This window comes from Ambystoma mexicanum, chromosome 6p (assembly GCF_040938575.1).
Source record: "Ambystoma mexicanum isolate Mex_15411 chromosome 6p, UKY_AmexF1_1, whole genome shotgun sequence".
In the NCBI taxonomy this organism is placed as follows: Eukaryota; Metazoa; Chordata; class Amphibia; order Caudata; family Ambystomatidae; genus Ambystoma; species Ambystoma mexicanum.
The window spans coordinates 61,551,994-61,574,584 of NC_090935.1; the positions used below are offsets into that span (position 1 = coordinate 61,551,994).

At 46.3% G+C, this 22,591-nt stretch overlaps 1 protein-coding gene across 2 annotated transcripts in view; it reads left to right on the forward strand.

Annotated features, from left to right (window-relative positions):
- The first annotated feature begins 15,550 nt into the window (after positions 1 to 15,550).
- Positions 15,551 to 22,591, forward strand: part of LOC138511212 (long-chain-fatty-acid--CoA ligase ACSBG2-like) — a 791,265-nt gene continuing 784,224 nt past the window's right edge. Inside the window, exon 1 of one of the 2 annotated variants that reach the window (XM_069626739.1) lies at positions 15,551 to 15,748. In XM_069626739.1, the coding sequence (XP_069482840.1) occupies positions 15,724 to 15,748 (25 nt within the window). In that variant the 5' untranslated portion in view covers positions 15,551 to 15,723. The remainder of the gene's footprint in view (positions 15,749 to 22,591) is intronic. The other variant, XM_069626740.1, reaches the window with a different exon arrangement.

Sequence of the window (22,591 nt, forward strand, 5' to 3'; positions counted from 1 at the left end):
GATAGGCAGCACAGGCATATATTGAGACAGACTGCAGTATTTCATTTGATCACTAGCAGCATGTAAGATGGGCAGCAATAGCATATATTGAGACAGGCTGCAGGATTTAATTTCATCAGGATAGGCAGCACCAATATATATTGAGACAGGCTGCAGGATATCTTTTGATAACTAGTAGCATGTAGGATAGGGAGGACAGGCATATTTTGAGAGAGACTGCCAGATTTCCTTTGATCACTAGCAGCATGTGGGATAGGCAGCACAGGCATATATTGAGAGAGACTGCAGGATTTCATTTGATCACTAGCAGCATGTAAGATAGGCGACACAGGCGTAAATTGACACAGACTGCAGGATGTCATTTGATCACTAGCAGCATGTAAGTTAGGCAGCACAGGCATATATTGAGACAGACCACAGGATTTCATTTGATCACTAGCAGCACGTACGATAGGCAGCAGCGGCATATATTGAGACAGACTGCAGGATTTTATTTGATCACTAGCTGCATGTAAGATAGGCAGCCAGGCGTATATTGACACAGACTGCAGGATTTCATTTGATCACTAGCAGCATGTAAGATAGGCAGCAGAGGCGTATATTGAGAAACACTGTGGGATTTCATTTGATCACTAGCAGCATGTAAAATAGGCAGCAGAGGCGTATATTGAGATAGACTGCAGGATTTTGTTTGATCACTAGCAGCATGTAAGATAGGCAGCACCGGTGTATATTGAGTCAGGCGGCAGGATTTCATTTGTTCACTAACAGCGTGTAAGATAGGCAGCACAGGCATATATTGAAACAGACTGCAGGATTTCATTTGATCACTAGCAGCATATAAGATTAGCAGCACATGCGTATATTGAGACAGACTGCAGAATTTCATTTGATCAATAGCAGCATTTAAGATAGGCAGCACTGGCATATATTGCGACAGACTGCAGGATTTCATTTGATCACTAGCAGCATGTAGGATAGGCAGCACCGACGTATATTGAGACAGACTGCAGGATTTCATTTGATCACTAGCAGCATGTAAGACAGGCAGGAAATAAGTATATTGAGACAGACTGCAGGTTTTCATTTGTTTGCTAGCAGCATGTAAGATAGGCAGCACAGACGTATATTGAGACAGACTGCACAATATCATTTGATCACTAGCAGCATGTAGGATAGGCAGCACTGATGACTAGCAGCATGTAGGATAGGCAGCACAGGCGTACATTGAGATAGACTGCAGGATTCCATTTGATCACTAGCAGCATCTAAGATAGGCAGCACAGGCAAATATTGAGACAGACTGCAGGATTTAATTTGATCACTAACAGCATGTAGGATAGTCCGCACCAGCATATATTGAGACAGACTGCAGGATTTCATTTTATCACTAGTAGCGTGTCAGATCGGCAGCCCTGGCATATATTGAGACACATTGCAGGATTGCATTTGATCAGGATAGGCAGCACCAACATAAATTGAGACAGACTGCAGGATATCCTTTGATCACTAGTAGCATGTAGGATAGGCAGCACAAGCATATATTGAGACAAACTGCAGGATATCTTTTGATCACTAGCAGCATGAAGGATAGGCAGCACAGGCAAATATTGCGACAGACTGCAGGATTTCATTTGATCACTAGCAGCATGTAGGATAGGCAGCACAGGCATATATTGAGACAGGCCGCAGGATTTCATTTGATCACTAGTAGCATGCACAATAGGCAGCAATGGTATATATTGAGACAGATTGCAGGATTTCAATTGATCACTAGCAGCATGTAAGATAGGCAGCACAAGCATTTATTCAGAAACACTGCTGGATTTCATTTGATCGCTAGCAGCATGTAAGATAGGCAGCACCGACGTATATTGAGACAGACTGCAGGATTTCATTTGATCACTAGCAGCATGTAAGATAGGCTGCACAATCATATTTTGTATTTGTATTTGTATTTGTATTTTATTGAATTTATATAGCCCTTTAATCCAAAGTACTTTACATGACAACACGCAAAATACATCAAGCATAATATAGAAATTGAATCATAACTTGAAAACAGTGTAAAGAACAATTTACAATAATGCAGAGGTGAGGAGGGAGTATGGAGGGGCAGAGGAGAGAGAGGGAAAGGGAGATGTTAGCGGGGTAAGATCAGGAGCAACAGGGAATGTATGAGTGTGAGAGGAAGAGGAGAGAGAAGAGCAGGACTAGAAGGGAGGAGGAAGTGGGGGGAAGGAGGTAGGGCGGGATAGGGAGAGTAGTGGTAGGAGGTGATGAAAGAGGGGGAGGGGAAAGAGCGAGAGGAAATGAAGGGTGTTAGGGAAGTGAGTGGAAAAGATAAGATTTGAGAGAAGAGCGAAAGGAAGGGAAGGAAGGGGAAGAGCAGATTTGAAGGGGGAGGAGGTTCCAATGGAAGGGAGCAAGGAGTTGGAAAGATCGGAAGCGGGAGGAGGCACAGGGAGGAGGTGGAGGAGAGAGTAGGAAGAGATTAGCAGAGCGGAGAGAGCGAGAAGGGGTATAGAAAGTGAGAAGGGAGGAGAGGTAGGGGGGGCAAGACCATAGAGGGATTTGAAAACAAGACAGAGGAACTTGAATTTGAGCTGGGAGTAAAAAGAGAGCCAGCCTAAAGAGGTGAGAGAAGAGGAGATAGAATCAAGAGGTGAGAGAAGGCAGAGGGAGCGGATGGCTGACAGGTAGTTGGATTTGAGTGGGGCGAGGTGAGAAGAGGGGAGTCCAAAGAGAAGGGAGGAACAATAGAAGAGTCTGGAGAAGATAAGGGAGGTAATTAAAAGTTTAGTAGCATGAAAGGTAAGGAGGGGTCGGATTTTACAGATGTTGTAGAGGTGAAAGCGACAAGACTTGGCAGTAAGAGAAATGTGGTGAGATAGAGAGAGGAGAGAGTCAATATGAAGACCAAGATTACGGGCATGTGGAGAGAAGGAGAGCTGGGAGGGGGGAAAGAGAATGAAGGCGGGAGGGGAGGGTGGAGGAAGAGTATTGGCAGGGAAGAAGAGGAGTTCAGTTTTATCAGCGTTAAGAGTAAGGAAGTGAGAGGACATCCAGGATTTGATAGCAGAAAGGCAGGAAGATAGTTTATCATGAATGTCGGGAGAGAAAGAGGAGAAGGAGAAACATTGATCTCAGAGATATTGAGAAACACTGCAGGATTTAATTTGATCACTAACAGCATGTAGGATAGTCCGCACCAGCATATATTGAGACAGACTGCAGGATTTCATTTGATCACTAGTAGCGTGTCAGATCGGCAGCCCTGGCATATATTGAGACAAACTGCAGGATTGCATTTGATCAGGATAGGCAGCACCAACATAAATTGAGACAGGCTGCATGATATCCTTTGATCACTAGTAGCATGTAGGATAGGCAGCACAAGCATATATTGAGATAGACTGCAGGATATCTTTTGATCACTAGCAGCACGTACAATAGGCAGCACAGGCGTATATTGAGACAGACTGTAGGATTTCATTTGATCGGTTCCATGTAATGATGTCGCCACTACATTATTGCATGGAACATGCGGGGGACACCCCTGCAACTCTCAAACTTTTTTTTTCTTTTTTTAAATTTTTTTTTTGCCCCTGTCCCCATATATATGGTCACCCATATAATATCGCCGCGACCTTTTCCCGGCGATATTATTTACGGCGACCATATATATATATATATATATATATGGGGATAATATTACCTGATACCATTTGATCACTAGCAGCATGTAAGATAGGCAGCACAGGCATATATTGAGACAGACTGCAGGATATCATTTGATCACTAGTAGCATGTAGGATAGGCAGTAGAGGCATATATTGTTGAGAAACACCTTTTTGGAGCACTAGCAGCACGTAAAATAGGCAGCACAGGCGTATATTGAGACAGACTGCAGGATATATTTTGATCACTAGCAGCATGAGCAGCACAGGCGTATATTGAGACAGACTGCAGGATATCTTTTGATCACTAGCAGCATGTAAGATAGGCAGCACAGGCGTATATTGAGACAGACTGCAGGATATATTTTGATCACTAGCAGCATGAGCAGCACAGGCGTATATTGAGACAGACTGCAGGATATCTTTTGATCACTAGCAGCATGAGCAGCACAGGCGTATATTGAGACAGACTGCAGGATATCTTTTGATCACTAGCAGCATGTAAGATAGGCAGCACAGGCGTATATTTAGACACACTGCAGAATTTCATTTGATCACAAACGGCATGTAAGAAAGGCAGCACAGGCGTATATTGAAACAGACTGCTCAATTTCATTTGAGATAGGCAACATTGGCGTATATTGAAACAGAACGCAGAATTTTATTTGATTACAAACAGCATGTAGGATATGCAGCACAGTCGTATATTGAGACAGACTGCAGGATTTCATTTGATCACTAGCAGCATGTAAGATAGGCAGCACAGGCGTATATTTAGACACACTGCAGAATTTCATTTGATCACAAACGGCATGTAAGAAAGGCAGCACAGGCGTATATTGAAACAGACTGCTCAATTTCATTTGAGATAGGCAACATTGGCGTATATTGAAACAGAACGCAGAATTTTATTTGATTACAAACAGCATGTAGGATATGCAGCACAGTCGTATATTGAGACAGACTGCAGGATTTCATTTGATCACTAGCAGCATGTAAGATAGGCAGCACAGGCATATATTGAGACAGACTGCAGAATTTCATTTGATCACCAGCAGCATGTAGGATAGGCAGCACAGCCATATATTGAGACAGACAGCAGGATTTCATTTGATCACTAGCAGCATGTAGGATAGGCAACACTGATCGCTAGCAGCATGAAGGATAGGCAGCACTGATCACTAGCAGCATGAAGGATAGGCAGCACATGCATATATTGTTGAGAAACGGCTTTTTTGGAGCGCCAGCAGCATGAAGACGTGTTTTTACACGGGCAATGATGGCCTGTGCTGTTGGGACTGACAGGAGACAAACATCATGACCTGGTTTGGGCAGAACCTGCTTGAAAGTGGGGCGATGCTGGCCTATATTGAGAGCCCCCCTATTTTTTCTTTGGGGTCAGCCAGCATCTACACCTGTTACAAAATGTTCCCGTGCGCTGATGGCGCCCAGGCTTCTCTTGGAGCGCTCCATGTGTTCCCTGCAGAGCGGAGCGTAAATTCCAAACCTTTACCCAATCATTTTTCCGACGTTTCTGCTGTGAAATGTAGTTTCAACCCATTCTTTTTTTTTTTTTAAAGTTCTAATGGGAATCACCGGGCAAAACCTGGATTATTTCAGGTGCTCTCATTCAGGGAACACATTTACACACCTGCACTTCCTCCCTCCAAACTCCAAAATGTTGGGTTATGCTGAATAGACCTGGCTGACCTAGTGAGCTATGGCCGGACAGAGCAGGGCACCGATGTTAAAGGGCGCCTGGGCTGCGTTTCATTGCTAGCACCTGTATTCGGTTCCTAGTCACAGCCTCGACATCCAAAGCATCGAATGCAAATGCCTCGAAAAAAATGCATCGAAAAAATGCTATTTTTTTTCATTTTTTTAATGGGGGGTCTCGCCCATTTTTTACCCCTTAAAACCCCTTAAAACCCATTTTAATTTAAAAAAAACTTTACCTACAGAAAAAAATATTGCGATGCATTTTTTTTCGAGGCTTTTGCATTCGATGCTTTATATTCGAGGGAATCACAGGATACCCCTGTTTGTATTCATATGCATACATTTTTAGGCAATTGAAATCCTGATGTGGGGTTTAGTACTTGCATGCAAGGGGAGTGATTGGAAGGGTGTGGGGGGGGCAGCAGACAGCTCATTCTCACAGCTGCCCTTGAGTGTTTGATTTCAGATATTTTTATTTTTTTTTTATTTTTTATTGGTTTGAAAATCAAACCTTTAAAATGTTTTCACAACGATTCCGCATTCACACTTTTACAATTATCACGGCTTTACTTAAAAGTGCCCCTGTAGCCTTCGTCCATTTCTCTGTCTTTTTCTCTGGCTTAAATGACAAATCGAATTTTCTTACTAATCACAAATCTAAAAATCACATGAATTCATTTACATTTTTGGCATAAATTTCTTTAGCAACTCTTCGATTACTGACAAAAATGAGGTCAGGGGCATGATTAGTTTCCGGTCCTTTCCGTTCCACATTTTCTGCCACCAATCTTCGGCACTCAATGCTTGGTGATTTGAAGCCCATTCTCCCAGATGAATAGATCTTTCGTTTTTTAGAGCCAAACAGAATAAGACGAGGTGTTTCAGGGATTCCATATCTTTACCGCAGATACGACAGATTACATTTACGTCAGTTTCTCTTGCTTTCAGTTTGAGTCGATCCTTCGTTAGGAAGGCGTTCAGCCTAAATAGCATGTAAAGTCTTCGTGCATTTGGATTTGGGAATAGACTTATGTAGGGAAGCAACGAATTATACCTTCTGGCTTCAGCCGGCGCATCTTTCATCGCACTTGCGGAAAGGCGCTCGTTACTTGTTGTTATCCAATCTGCGCGCCAGATCTTTACTTTGGAACCAGCTGGGTTAACGCAGAGAGATTGTGCATTGATGTTAAACCCAGACAACAAGTCTTCACCTCGTTTTGTCCATTGCGACCATATGTTGGTAACACCATCGCTTGCTTTATGGAAGATCTTGAATTGGGGAATTCCAACTTCGGGTTTAGATTTTCGTAACAACACCAGTTGGTTCCTACAGATCCGTGCGTGTAGTGACACGAGAGCAAGTTCGTATCTTATACACGATGTAGAAATGCCTATTGGCAGACTCAGTGCTTTTGACCAAAACATATGTTCTAAAGAGGCCCAATGAGATGGAGGGCCGCCAAAAGCATTTTATGCACCGTAAGACAAGATAGGGACCACTTTTTGTTCGTAAAAATTCCTCACTGGACGTATGGAAAGGCGGCCATATTTTTTGTGGATTACTAGTGCTTGACATGCCAGCTGCCCGCATTTCCTCTTGGAGTCAATTACCCACGGGTCATCACAAATGCTAGAGTTAAGGATCATTCCCAGATATTTTACGGAGGTTGATGACTCTAGCTTGACCTGATTTACACTCCACCGATATTTTAGTCTCTTTTGATTCCGACTAGATCGTAGATTTTCAAACACCAGAATTTCTGTTTTTGACGGGTTGATTTTTAAACGGTTCTTGTCTACGTATTGTTGGACCACGTTATAGGTGTTGATGTTGGGCAATAAAGCACCTTTTTGATCGAGGCGAATGGCGATCGAAGTGTCAGTATGAAGTTCTTTGATCGCTGCGAGAAGATCTTCTGGACACTCCCAGGTTTCCAATTTCTGCCACAGCACATTGCGATCAATCATATCGAACGCCATCGAGAAATCAACAAAGGCCACGTAGACTCTAGTGTTTGTCCTCAGAGCTTCCATCTTTAGCAGATTCAAGATCAGCAAATTCAATGAGCACCCTACTTGTTTCACAAACCCCGCTTGTCTCTCATCGACTTTTTGCGCCGATTGAGCCCATTTAATCAATTTCTTTTGCAATAACGATGCGTATATTTTACCTAACACACCAAGCAGTGCCAAAGTGCGATAGTTGTTTGGTAGCGCTCTGTTCCCCTTTTTGAATATTGGTACTATGATACTAGTTTTCCTGGAAGTCGGCACTCGTTTCTCTAGATTTATTCGTATGAACAAATCGGAGCACAAATCCGTCCATTGGCAGGGAACTGTTTAATCATAAGATTCGTCAGTCCATCTGGTCCCGGTGCTCTTGAGTTTTTTCATTCATTATGACTTCCCGGATTTCAGCTTTTGAAAAAGTCAGGTTCCACTTTAATAGTGTGGATAGTGGTAGCCTTTCTGGAGTGCGAGGTTTAGCATATAACGTGGTAAAATGCTTGATCCAGTCTTCTTCCGTTACTTGACATGTAACTAACGCCTTCTGTGGTGCTTCCAATTCGTTTATTACTCGCCAGAAATCCCTGCTGTTCTTGGATAATAACGTACGTAACATTGCCTCAGCGTCATTTTGATATAGAATGGCTCGGTGGGATTTAATCCAGTTTTTGTAGCGCTGTATAGTTGCCTTGTTTTTTAGCGATTTTTCTTCTGCTGGACCTTTATTGTTCTTCCTGATTTCTGCTCGCATTGATCTCTTTCGTAGTAACACTGCTAAATCAAAGGAGTGATTTCTTTGGAAACTGCGATTTTTCATTCCATTGATCTTAGATTTGAATTGCATCAAAATCGGAGCATATTCGATGTCTGTTGGGTGCGATTTAAATTGAGTATAAATCTTGGCGACATCCTGTTCTTCTAGTCTTAAGCGTAGTCTGTTCGGTTCGACTAAGGTGTTAAAACCCCATTTTTGTCTTTGTGTTGCAAGTTTGTTGTCGAATTTTGTTACCAACATGTCATGGTCGCTGTTCATCATTTTACAGACATTCAAAGATTTTATTCGATCCTGAAGTTTATCAGAGACAAAAATGTAATCGATGATTGAACGTTGAGTTCCATTTTGCCACGTGGCTTTAGGTGGCGTATCTCCCTGTATGTGTCCGTTTAACATCTCCAACCCTCTTATATTCAGTTCTTCCAACCAAGATTGTGCGAGGCGTCTTTTAGCTTCGCTCTGCGGTGTAAAAAAGTCGATGTTTAAGTCACCGCAGAGCATAATGCCTGAACCACTTGAAGATTCCCGCAAGTTGTCGATTATTACGGAAACTTGATCGATAAAAGAATGAGTCCCCGCCGCTTGATGATTCCAATAAATATTAATTATATTTAATGTGTCATCTGACGAAGATTTGTCAGTGGATTTCTTTAACTCGCATACTTGGATGTAGGGCGTGTGGTTTGTTGATTTAATTAGGCGGTAACCGGACAATCGTTTGATCAGGGTTAATAACCCTGCTACCGGGCGTCCTTTTTCACCCTTCGAGGCTGGATTCAGTGCAACTTCAAAATCAGGTAACAATGTAGATTCGCGCAACCAAGTTTCTTGCAGACATATCACCTGTAGGTCGTCAGACCATGGGGTGTTAAACAGATGAAAAAAGCCGCGAGTGTTCCAAGATGCAAACGAACAGTCTTGAGCCTGATTCAGGATCGAACGTTAGCTGTTCTTTTCAATATGCAGGGCTGAAGTTAACCAAGACCATTCCTGCGGGGCCTCATTTTCTACCTGATTATTTGTATTCAGGGCCATTACCCCAGGAACTGGAGTTCTGTTTGCTATTGTTATTTTGATTTTCTCCATCGGGGTCATTCTCTTTGGCTCACTCTCCTCGAGGAGCTCATCGTTCAGGTTTATGACTTCCTTGTGACAAACATTTCGGAGTTCTTCATTTTGCCTCTGCGGCTGCAGTTTTTCGTTTTGCTTCTGCGGCAGCCGTTGAGAGTAATTAGATACCTTTGCATTTCGTACTATTAGACTGGGCCGTTGTGTATCTGTCTGAGGGGCCCGTGCATCTCGGGGGCCTTTCAGTCTCTGTTCATTTGCACTGCTTTCGACGTCCTCCACTTTATATAAATCAAAACCCATCGATAGCAGGTCTTCTTCAGCCTCCAAAATTTCATTCGCTATTATGTGGGAATTTAAATGAAGGATCACTAGGTCTGTACGGATCTCATCTGGAAATTCTACCGTTTGTATGTCCTTTGAATCAAGCGACCGAAGACGGGGAATATGGTGTAATAATTTTAATACGTTAGATCTATTCAAAATTAAGTTATCTCCACTAGATAGACTTTCCAACGTTAGTTTGACTAGAATCGATGATTCTTTCTCACCCATTTGTTCTTGCCTTTGTTCAGCCATAGAATCGCTTTTTTTTGGCAATGGAAGGTGATCGAAGGACATTTCCAGTCGAGGACATCGGAATTCAGTGGCGAAAGTAGGGAGGGAGACACCGCTTCGTTCCATTTGGTTGGCTCCATTCAAGCCAATGCGGTTGATTTTGCTGGGCACGAACGTATTCTGTGATTTATTCATACGCTGACCTTCCCGTCTCTCTTGAAGTGTTTTAAAGACCGGACTCCTGGGTACACTGGCCCTTACCCCGTCTCCAGTTATGTTAGGAATAATCTCGCATCGCCTCAGTTTTGAGAGGTCAAATGGACACGATAGCGGGTTATTGCTCCCAGGGACAGCGCAACTTTTGTGCGATATTTGAGTATCATTCTGTCGATGAGGAACGTCACATTTTGGAGCAATCATTAAACCAGTGATACTTCCTTTCTGTGGAACTTCAATGTCTGGCGGCTCACTTGGACCGGAGTCACTTGTTGGATCAGTCTCCTCATATGTGGAAAGATCCAATAACTCAATCTGAATTGAGTGGTCCTCTTGGCATGATAAGCTTTCAATAGTACCAGGTTCCTTTACCGTTTCGATTGAGCGTACGAGTACCTTCTCATTAATCGTATCGGCTAATTTCAAGCTCGAGGTAATAGCCTTATCCACCAGTTTGAACATGTTTAGGTTACGTAAGAATTTGCGAGCACCCTTTTTTCCGTGCCGGCAAATTCTTCTGTTTTTTCTCCAAACAAGCTTGTGGTTTTTTTGCGGTCACATGGGATTTCAAGTGCGTTTCTGCATCCTGACTCCTAAAAATTGGAAAGAGCATGCCCGGCATCACCACGGACGGAGGTTGAATACATGGGTCACTGGCTTGTGACACCTCAGACGCGGGCTGCATGGAACTGGAAGCTTGTTGGGCGTCCAGTAACGCTGGATTCGTAATATTTTTCGATTGTAGAAAAGCAGTGTTAAAGGACATATCAGGGTATTAGCATCATCCGGCTTATCTCTTGTCGATGTAGTGCAGTTGGCTAGGGGCCCGGCCAACGGTTCCACTAGGAAACAACCTACATCACGCAAAGGGGGCAAGGCTGTTTTCTCTTTTTCTCCAGATCCTTCTGCTTGGCTTTCGGAGTCTTGCCTTTTAGAAGTCGGCTTTTTGGATAATTTGTCACAATTGAATTTATCCTTTTCACGAGAGCCTTCCTTTGACTTTGTTGATTGTGTTATATCATTTCCCGGAATTTGCACTTCCCAGGTTTGTCCACTTTCCGGTTTTCGAAAGAGAGACAAGGCTTCCCTTGCAACTTCTGCAAAGAGTTTTTTATCGATGTTATCATTTAGTTTGACTTCATTTAAGGACTTTAGTCCCACTAATATGGTGTGATTTTGTTCCTCGTATTTAGATTTTTGGGCGGACTGTAATGACTCCAGGTGCATCACTTTTGAATTCAGCATGGCTGTTAGGGTCGAAATATCTTTTATATTTTCATTTAGTGATTCATATAACTTTGTAAAAGGTGTTAATGAAATCGCCATTGCCGAATTTAGGGCAATTAAAAGCTCATTTGCTGGTACATGCACGCATGGGGCTGGCTGATTCTCCCTGCCTTTTCCTTGTGTGTTACGTTTTACGTGTCCATGTCGATTCCTTTCCCGTCTAATTTTCGGAAACGGGCGTTCAATAAATGAGGAGTCTTTTGTAGTCGAATCATTCACAGAGCCTTCATTGTTTGACTCGTTTGTGATTTGATGCTGGGAATTCTGTCTGGGGTTAGGATTTGATCCACCATGCATCGGGAGTCTTTTTTGTGAGTCTGCTATTATATTTTGCATTGGCGAGACTGACTCATCTGGGGTTACAAGGTCAAGGACTTTGTGATTCATACTCTTGCCATACTCCCAACTACGACTATTTAAAGTCGTGATGTTCGGACGACACCTTTCCTGGGGAGTCTCCGACATTGCAACAAACTTAGGGGTGGATGTGACAGAATGTTTATTTGAGTACGATTTGTTCATTAATATCAGGTTCTTTAACACTGATGATACCACCTCCAGCGAGTTTCTCCTGTCTGAGGTGGCAGGCACCGAGTCGCCGACCCATAGTTTGTCACCTGATAGGATGTCAACAGTCAAAGCTTGAACATCAGTCAATCCAACATCAGTCGGATTGATTGCGGGTGGGCGTATTAGCGAGAGTGTTGGTGTGTTCGATTGTAGTTGATTGTACTTTATGGGCAGTATGCCTTCATGATTAATCACCAACACGTCGTTACCACGATGTGCCTCCGCGACAGAAAGTCCTTCGCCTTCATTGAAGCAGTTCGAACACTTACCAGGCTCCGCAACGACCCGACTGCTGGGGCTCGCCTCCGCTAGATCAGCAGAATCCACAGCCTCCGCTAGAGAGTCACGGTCCCCGACATCCTCCGCTTCCTCCTCCGGAGCCACCGAACGGCACCGCCCCTCATCCACGGCGAACTCGCCGGAAGCAACCGCCGGCGCCCGCGAGCGCGCCTCCAGGGAGGGGGCGCCTCGCATCATCTCCACCATTGGACTCCGCGACTCCCGAGGGGATTCGCTCGCCTCATCGCAGCCTACAAGGGAGGGATCCGATCCCACCGGTAAGTCCACAGTGGCGTGGTTGCATTTTTCAAGCGAATCACACGTCGGTAGTAGTTCGTGGCTTGACATACGGCGCGTCTTAGATCTTTTCTGAGCCAAATTGGGTGTATGATGTGTAACCTGCAAGATATCCAACGTAACGTCAGGGTTTAAGTGGGAGTTGGATCCAGGAGACTTCGAATAAGACTTTACTTCGGCTGGGCCAATGAACACATTGTCATTATCATATGAATGGGGAATGGATTCTTTCAGGTGACCAAAATTGTCTGTGGGCGAGTTACATGAAAAATATTGGCTCACCTGCTTCTGATGGCATTTTTTCGCCGGGGGCTTTGGAGGTTCAAGCGGGACCACGCGCTTGAATTGAGCTCGAGTCCTTAGTGTTGTTGAGGCAACCAGAATTGATGGATCCATCGCCTAACTCGCCAAACAGCCAAACAGCGTCTTCTCAGCCCTTATACCTCAGGGCTTAACGCCACAAGGGCGGGGGAGGCGGCCTTTTATGCCTTGAGACCCAGTCAGGTGACTGATGACTGGGTAAAAGTCTAAAAGGCACAGGCACACGCACCTCTCAGGACACTGTTTAACTGCTCCTGGGATCTCTCTCTCCTCTGCTGGTTTCTCTGCTGGATACTACTGTCACTCGCCACATCCAAACAGCGTCTCCTCAGCCCTTATACCTCAGGGCTTAACGCCACAAGGGCGGGGGAGGCGGCCTTTTATGCCTTGAGACCCAGTCAGGTGACTGATGACTGGGTAAAAGTCTAAAAGGCACAGGCACACGCACCTCTCAGGACACTGTTTAACTGCTCCTGGGATCTCTCTCTCCTCTGCTGGTTTCTCTGCTGGATACTACTGTCACTCGCCACATCCAAACAGCGTCTCCTCAGCCCTTATACCTCAGGGCTTAACGCCACAAGGGCGGGGGAGGCGGCCTTTTATGCCTTGAGACCCAGTCAGGTGACTGATGACTGGGTAAAAGTCTAAAAGGCACAGGCACACGCACCTCTCAGGACACTGTTTAACTGCTCCTGGGATCTCTCTCTCCTCTGCTGGTTTCTCTGCTGGATACTACTGTCACTCCCACATCCAAACAGCGTCTTCTCAGCCCTTATACCTCAGGGCTTAACGCCACAAGGGCGGGGGAGGCGGCCTTTTATGCCTTGAGACCCAGTCAGGTGACTGATGACTGGGTAAAAGTCTAAAAGGCACAGGCACACGCACCTCTCAGGACACTGTTTAACTGCTCCTGGGATCTCTCTCTCCTCTGCTGGTTTCTCTGCTGGATACTACTGTCACTCGCCACATCCAAACAGCGTCTCCTCAGCCCTTATACCTCAGGGCTTAACGCCACAAGGGCGGGGGAGGCGGCCTTTTATGCCTTGAGACCCAGTCAGGTGACTGATGACTGGGTAAAAGTCTAAAAGGCACAGGCACACGCACCTCTCAGGACACTGTTTAACTGCTCCTGGGATCTCTCTCTCCTCTGCTGGTTTCTCTGCTGGATACTACTGTCACTCGCCACATCCAAACAGCGTCTCCTCAGCCCTTATACCTCAGGGCTTAACGCCACAAGGGCGGGGGAGGCGGCCTTTTATGCCTTGAGACCCAGTCAGGTGACTGATGACTGGGTAAAAGTCTAAAAGGCACAGGCACACGCACCTCTCAGGACACTGTTTAACTGCTCCTGGGATCTCTCTCTCCTCTGCTGGTTTCTCTGCTGGATACTACTGTCACTCGCCACATCCAAACAGCGTCTCCTCAGCCCTTATACCTCAGGGCTTAACGCCACAAGGGCGGGGGAGGCGGCCTTTTATGCCTTGAGACCCAGTCAGGTGACTGATGACTGGGTAAAAGTCTAAAAGGCACAGGCACACGCACCTCTCAGGACACTGTTTAACTGCTCCTGGGATCTCTCTCTCCTCTGCTGGTTTCTCTGCTGGATACTACTGTCACTCGCCACATCCAAACAGCGTCTCCTCAGCCCTTATACCTCAGGGCTTAACGCCACAAGGGCGGGGGAGGCGGCCTTTTATGCCTTGAGACCCAGTCAGGTGACTGATGACTGGGTAAAAGTCTAAAAGGCACAGGCACACGCACCTCTCAGGACACTGTTTAACTGCTCCTGGGATCTCTCTCTCCTCTGCTGGTTTCTCTGCTGGATACTACTGTCACTCCCACATCCAAACAGCGTCTCCTCAGCCCTTATACCTCAGGGCTTAACGCCACAAGGGCGGGGGAGGCGGCCTTTTATGCCTTGAGACCCAGTCAGGTGACTGATGACTGGGTAAAAGTCTAAAAGGCACAGGCACACGCACCTCTCAGGACACTGTTTAACTGCTCCTGGGATCTCTCTCTCCTCTGCTGGTTTCTCTGCTGGATACTACTGTCACTCGCCACATCCAAACAGCGTCTCCTCGGCCCTTATAGCTCAGATATGAAGGAGAGGATTAACTGCTTGTAACATTCAGGCTGCACTAGAATAGTCTCATTAGAATGCGTAAAGAAGTTAGATGCCCCCACAGAAGTACATTTGCCCCTCTTCCACTGTCTCTGAAGAGAGTGCTTCTCCCAACATTTCAAGGGTTAGCTCACCCCGAAATGTAGGTTTCGTTGCGCCCCTGCCAGGGTGGCATTGTCAGAGTGGGGCATGAAAGCCCATGAAGACGGGCAAAGGAGAACCCGATTTCCTAACCATCAAAAAACCGGGACGTTTCCACCCACCTGCCCACCATCTGGATCGTGTATAGCGCTCGGTGCGGTTCGGGGGTTCTGTTTCACGGCGCTTGATGTGAGAGTCGGAATAAAGGCGGGAAAGCATCTCAGGTGACACTAATATCTCATAACGTGTCTCGGGGTCCAAGGCCCGTCATGCTTCCTGCCGTGAATAATCGAGAACAGCGTCTAGGTGCTTCGAAGCCCATCGCTGCGAAATGAGCGCGTTATAAGAAAGCAAACAGTCCAGAGGGTTCGGTAGCAAAGACGGTGCGGACAGGGTGGAGGGGGTGGGGGGGCGGATTAGGGGGGTCGTTCGGTCCCTGTGCCCTTCAGCGGGGACTGGTGGCTGCTTTCGGTGCTGGGTTCCCGTTCCGTGGAACCGGTTGCGCGGGTTGGAGCTGCGCCCCGGGGCCACGGTGTGCCACTCCTGCAGGGACGGGGGTAGTCTCAGAGGTGATCGCCCGCAGAGCCGATGCCAGGGGGGAGGCCCTGCTGCTGGTGACGCCCTCCACCGCCCCCTTCCACGGGAGAGCTTAAGAACGCGAGGAGCAGGAGAGGAACAGGGACATGGCTCTGAAGCGGCCGAGCTTGGGTAAGTGCGGCTCGAGGTCCTGCCGTGCCACGCCTAGGCGCTCCCCGCCGGAGGAGCTGGTGCTGCAGGGGCTAACAGAGTAATCCTGAATGCTAGGCGAGTGCATGGGCCACCAGCAGGGCTATTCTCATACCTCAGTAGGCATGTGTTGTATTATAATAACCCTATTATTAAACCGCTTAGCAGCAGGTGGGACACCGCGCGCAGCGCTATGTAAAGAGGCGATTTTATATTCCTTTACACCTGCATGTTCTTTGACTTGTGGCGCCGAGAGAGAGGGATTCTAATGCCGGCTACCCCCCACTGAAGCGCATTGTGCGATTTTGGACAAATTGATTGTTCTGCCGGAGTTTTCGTATGTGCAAATACTCCACCCCATGTAAAAGCTGGTATAACTGCTAGGAGTACAATTTGCATTAAAAAAGTACCCAAGTGAACTTCTTTGGACGTGTGTGGGGGGCTGTTGGGGGAGAATTCTCAGAAATGTGCTAATTCCTCTCTACCTTAGAGACCCCCAGCACGTTTGCTGGTCTCTGGGACCTTTTCATTTTCAACCTGGAGAGAGTGAGGCCTTTTTCCCACTCTCTCGTGTACTTTTCTGTGATTTGAGCTCTGCGTTTCTTTTGGTTTTTGGAGTTTGACAAACTCCATAGACATCTTTTTACATTGTGACACCCAGCACCTTCAGTGCAGTGGCACAGGGAAGTCTCTTAGATTTCCCAAAGGTTGAAATACCTTCTCTTGGATAAACTACTGTTTCTAAGAGCAGTGAAGTGAAATTGACTTCACTTACCATTGTAACTTTCTAGACCCAGCACACATTCTCTTACAATAGGTGCTGGAGGGGTTACCTAGTATCCCCTTTGTCTAGTTTCTCATGTAACATTTTTATGTTACCCTTTTCACAATTAATGGCTGGTGGCAGTGGTTTACTTTTATCTACCATTGTGTGTTTTTACTGTGGGCTGCGTTTGCAGCTGCAGTACAGCATCCATCGATGCATTTTTACCCAAATGGCCACGGTCTTCTTTTTTTGCCATTTCTTGCTGGAACGGTCCTTCTTGAAATTTACTCTGTTTGGTTTGGTCCCTTTGTTCATTTTGTCTTTGGCGGGATTAACAAGTGTAGCCCGCCTCTGGCTCCAGAGTGTCTGACAGGGGCAGGAAGTGAGGGAGGTTCCCGACACTCCCTGTGCCTAATCCCCTTGGTTACAGGAATGCACCCAAAGGTGATTGGCCGGCTGGCTGTCCGGTAAGTAGAGCCACACTGCTGGGTGTTTGACAGCAGGCTGGAATAAAAGGTGAAGCTTTTTGGCTGGGAAGGCAGAGTCGACCACTGGATGAAGGAATCCTATGAAGAACGCCTGCCGCAACTCCTGGACCGTTCGTTTGCCCGGTGAATCCCTGCTGCTGTGCTGAAGCTCTGAATTTGCCTCAATTAGAGAAGCCCTGCAAGGACGACTTCTCCCCTTGAGTTGGTGGCACCAATCGACCCCAAGACAAACTCATCTGGACATCCTCATGAAGCTCGCTGTACTTACCTTGCTGCTGCAGGAACTGATTGCCAGGGAGAGGAACACCAGATCGTGTGTGTCGCTTTTAAGTCAGACCCGAGCTCCAGGAAGATCCTCCGGACTCCCAGGAAGCAGGACCGACCAAGCCTGAGCCACCTCAACAGAGTGCTGGACCCCAGATGCGAAGAAAGTCCGAAGTGATATCCAAGAACCGCAGTGTTGCTATTTTCTGGAGAAGCAAGGAGCTGAAACCGCAAAGTGCCACTGAATTGAATTTTGTCGTTTGCTGCCACTGATCATCCCATTGCAGAGCAGGAGTCCCCAGAAGTCCTCCCTCTTGTCCCCACAACTGAGGCTGAGGAACAACAGGATCTGCAGAGCTGCACAGAAACAGAAGCCAGCTGGAACCATTTCTTCTAACTAAAGGTACTGTACAGTCTAAGAGAACTTACCTCTTGTTCTGTAGCTTTGCCTGTTCTCAGTTGAGAATTGTCTTGGTTGCCTCTGTAGAGTTGTTTGAATCTTCTACCCCAGACAAGCCTAACAGTTTGTGGCCCTACATTGAAAGACTTCCAAAACACTGTGCAAGACTTTTACATACCTGCAAGAAGTGCTTCAGCTCACCAAGACTTTTGCTAACTTAACATTGGCTGGCCTGGCTCCCTGAATGACTCTTCTCTCCTCTGTCATTGTGCTTTACCTGTCCTTCCAGGAAGGGGTTAACTTACGTTGCATTGGGGCGATTCAAAAGTACTTACCTGTTTCAGGATAATTGTTTGATCTCTTGTTCTATTCTAATAACCTTTTCCTTTGACACCATTCTCAGTATTGCTCTAAATGTACCAGTGATATATAGTTATCTATAGTTATATAGATATATAGTTGTGATAGTTATGATACATAGCCGGTAAAATAGCTCAGTGGGTTGAGCACTCGCTGCTGCGATCTGAGAGTGATCTGCAGGTCGCAGGTTCGAATCCTGGCAAGGCCAACTCAGCCTTCCGAGGTCGATAAATGAATACCTATTTCGATTGGGTGATATTGTATGTAAATACGTGCTCTGTAAAGCGCTTTGGATTAAGGCGCTATATAAATAACACATCATTATCATATATTAATGTCCACAGTGTCCTAGGTATTTAAGTCACCTGAGGGTGTAAGAAGTGTCTGTGTGCCATCACAAATGGGTACTTGCTGATTTAGATAATCTAAGAGTGTGCATTTTGGAGTGTATTTGTGTGTTACTGTTATATTGCCCCTTCTGAAGAAGGCTTATTCAAACTGACTGCTAAATACATTAATAATTGTTTTATCAAGAAACCTTCAGGGTAAGAGTTTATTTGGATACTTGTCACTTTGAATGTCTGTGTAACTCCTCTACTGCTCACATTGACCCCTCTTGAGATAAGCCTGGCTGCTCAACCACACTACCAACCTGTGTAGTACAGACCTTTACCAAAGGTTGGGTTCCTATTGCCAGGAGGGCAAGGTTGTAATGCACCCAAAGGGTACTTCTTCAAATCTTGCCTAACAGTGGGTCAATGCTTCTCTGCTTGAAGTTGCAATGTGCATCCTACCTTCTTTAATCTTCGGCCACTCCTTCATCCTGACCTTTGATTTTTCTGTCGGCCATAGCGCGTGGCTGCAAAAAGCAGCAGAGAGAAAGCAAGACTCTCACTTTACTGAGCTGTGCCATGGACGGCCTGTGACTCTCACTTTACTGAGCAGTGCCGTCGGCAGCCTGTGACTCTCACTTTACTGAGACGTGCCGTGGGCAGCCTGTGACTCTCACTTTACTGAGCCGTGCCGTGGGTGGCCTATGACTCTCACTTGACTGAGCCGTACCATGGGCGGTCTGTGACTCTCACTTGACTGGGCGGTCAGTGACTCTCACTTGACTGAGCCATGCCATTGGTGGCCTGTGACTCTCACTTTACTGAGCCATGCCATGGACGGCCTGTGACTCTCACCTTGTTTGTTTGTTTATTTATAGTGTGCACCACACCCAGAGGTATCTGGGCACATTACAAAAATATGCATATTCATGGTTACAAAATGGGTAGTACACACAGTAATTGCACAAAAAGGCATGGTGCATACACAACGATACACAACTTAAACTGGAGGCAAGGTATGTACATACAAAATAAAACATTACTGACAAGAGATAAAAATACATGCAGATACAAGTGGGGGGAGGGGCAGGGAATAGGGTGTAAGTTGAGGGTATATACTCCCCTTGTCATAAACACATGGGGGGAGTGCTCAGTCAGTCCCTGTAGGCGAGGAGGTGGGAGTAACCAGGTATAGAGTTCTGCTGCAATGTATCTTTGGAAATCAGCCATTGTTTGGTGTCTTTTCTAAATTTGTAGAAGGATTGGTCTGTTCGTAGTGTTGGGCGAAGGGAGTTCCATAGTTGGGCAGCCATAAATGGGAAGCTGCTACTCCCTGCTCTTTTTGATTTGTACCTCGACACCTTTAGGCAGCCGGTATTAGATGTCCTAGTAGGTCTAATGGGGTTGCTTTTGAATAATTCTTCTGCCAGGTATTGAGGGGCAGCGTTGTTGAGACATTTATGAGTCAGGGAGGCTGTTTTGAGCTGAGTTCTTTCGTGGATAGAGAGCCAGTTGTTATTACGCTTAGTAGTTGAAATGTGTTGCCGTCTGGAGATACCCATGGCAGTTCTAAGGGCACAGGAGATCTGTAGTTTGTTGGTGATGTATTTACTGGCACCTAGGTAAAGTGCATTGCAGTAGTCCATTTTTGATAAATCAAGCGCCCGAGCTAGGGTGATACAGCTTTTCTAGGAGAGAATGGGTTTGCAAGAATGAATAAGCTTGCAAGTGTATGCTGTCGTCGAGGCTGTTGCACTAACCTGTTTGCGCAGACTCAGGGAGGAGTCTAGGTAAAAACCAAAGGTTTTAACTTCATTAGCCACTTTTATGTCATTAACATCAATGTTAAAGGATAGGTAGTTTCTTTATGTTGGCAGGAGAGGCTAAAAGGAGTAACTCGCTCTTCTCATCATTCAGGCACAGACCGTGAGTGGTCATCCAGGCCTGAATGATGAGGTAGATTTTATTGATAAGAGCAAGGTCCTTGTCATAGTCTCCTGTCAGGGGTAGGAGGATCTGGGTGTCATCTGCATAGTTAGTGTAGGTGAGATCCAGATGGTCCAGATCATCAAACAATGGTTTGGTGAACACATTTTACATGGTCTGTGATACGCATGAACCTTGTGGGACACAGCAGGGAATGGGGATGGGATCACCTGCTGCCGAGGCTGAAAAGACTCTCATGGATCTATTGTTTAGGAAGGATTGGATCCAATGTGTTACTTCTGTTGAAAAGTGGGCCGCAGAGGATAAGTGTGTACATAAGACCTTTTGATCGACCAGATCAAATGTGGCCGACAAATCTAACAGGAGAAAGAGAGCTGCATTCCCTTTGTCCTTCAAGTCATTGATCTGGATCTTCAAATCGATCAGGGCAGTTTCTGTCCCATGTTGGGGTCTGAATCCGGATTGGCGGAGTCCAAGTAGCTTATTGTTCTCTAGGTATGCTTGAATCTGGTTATAGGCACCCTTGTCAATGATTTCAAGAAGAAAAGGGACAGTGGTGATGGGTCTGAAGTTTGTGAGGATGCTGTGGTCTAATGTGAGTTTTTTTTAGGAGTGGGAGTACCCATGAGTTTTTCAGGTTAGTTTGAACGGTGCCTGTGCGAAAGGAGGCATTAATGAGAGCGGGGAAAAAGGGGGCGAGTTCTTTGGCCACATCTTTGATGATAGATACTGGGCAGGAATCACCTTGGCAATTGGAAGGTTTAAGTGAAGCAATAATGTTAATTACCTCTTGGGTGGACACTGGTGTGAATTTGAAGCGCTGTTGTGGTTTTGGGAGGGTATAGGAAGGTTTAGGTGTAGTAGGCTGTGGTATCAGGTTCTGTTTTTTGGCTACTATTTTCTTCTTTTTTTCTAGAGCTTCTTGAATTTTGGTGCACCAGATCTTGTCCTTGATGCAGTTCTCAGTGGTAGGGATGGGAAATTCAAGTTCTCTTAGAATAGTAAATAGTTCTCTGGAACTTGAACTCGCTTTCTCAATCCTGTTATTGTAGGTATCCCTTTTATCTAGCAGAATGTCTTCTTTACATCTGGCTGAGATTTTGAACAGGATGTCTTTATTGGCTGTGGAGGGGACTGTGGAGCTGTGTCCTGGGCAGCCTGTTACTCTCACTTGACTGGGCGGTCAGTTACTTTTACTTGACTAAGCCGTGACATGGGCAGTCTGTGACTCTCACTTGACTGAGCCATACCGTGAATGGCCTGTGACTCTCACTTTACTGAGCCGTGCCGTTGGCAGCCTGTGACTCTTACTTAACAAAGCATTGCCGTGGATACCCTGTGACTATCACTTTACTGAGCTGTGCTGTGGGCTGCCTGTGACTCTCACTTTACTGAGTCTTGCCATGGGTGGCCTGTGACTCTCACTTTACTGAGCAGTGCCGTGGGCGGCCTGTGACTCTCACTTTACTAAGCCATGCTGTGGGTGGCCTGTGACTCTCACTTTACTGAGCCTGCCGTGGGTGGTCTATTACTCTCACTTGACTGAGCCGTGCCGTGGGTGGCCTATGAGTCTCACTTTACTGAGCTGTGCCGTAGGTGGCCTGTCGGGGTCCATTTCTCTGGGAGACTCTCACTTTACTGAGCCGTGCCGTGGGCGGCCTGTGACTCTCACTTTACTGAGCCATGCTGTGGGCGGCCTGTGCCTCTCACTTTACTGAGCTGTGGCGTGGGTGGCCTGTCAGGGTCCAGTTCTCATTGTGACTCTCACTTTACTGAGCTGTGTCGTGGGTGGCCTGTGACTGTCACTTTAGTGAGCTATGCCTTAGGCGGCCTGTCGGGGTCCAGTTCTCCAGGAGATGCTCTCTTTGCAGAATTGTGCCATAGGCGGCCTGTTAGAGTCGAGTTCTCCAAGAGACTCTCACATTACTGAGCTGTGGCATGAGTGGCCTGTCAGGGTCCAGTTCTCTGGGAGACTCTCACTTTACTGAGCCGTGCCATGTGCAGTCTGTGACTCTCACTTGACTCAGCCGTACCGTGGGCGGCCTGTGACTTTCACTTTACTGAGCTGTGCCATGGGTGGCCTGTGACTCTCACTTTACTGAGCTGTGGCGTTGTCAGCCTGTGACTCTTACTTAACTAAGCCTTGCCGTGGGCACCCTGTGACTATCACTTTACTGAGCTGTGCTGTGGGCTGCCTGTGACTCTCACTTTACTGAGCCTTGCCATGGGTGGCCTGTGACTCTCACTTTACTGAGATGTACCGTGGGC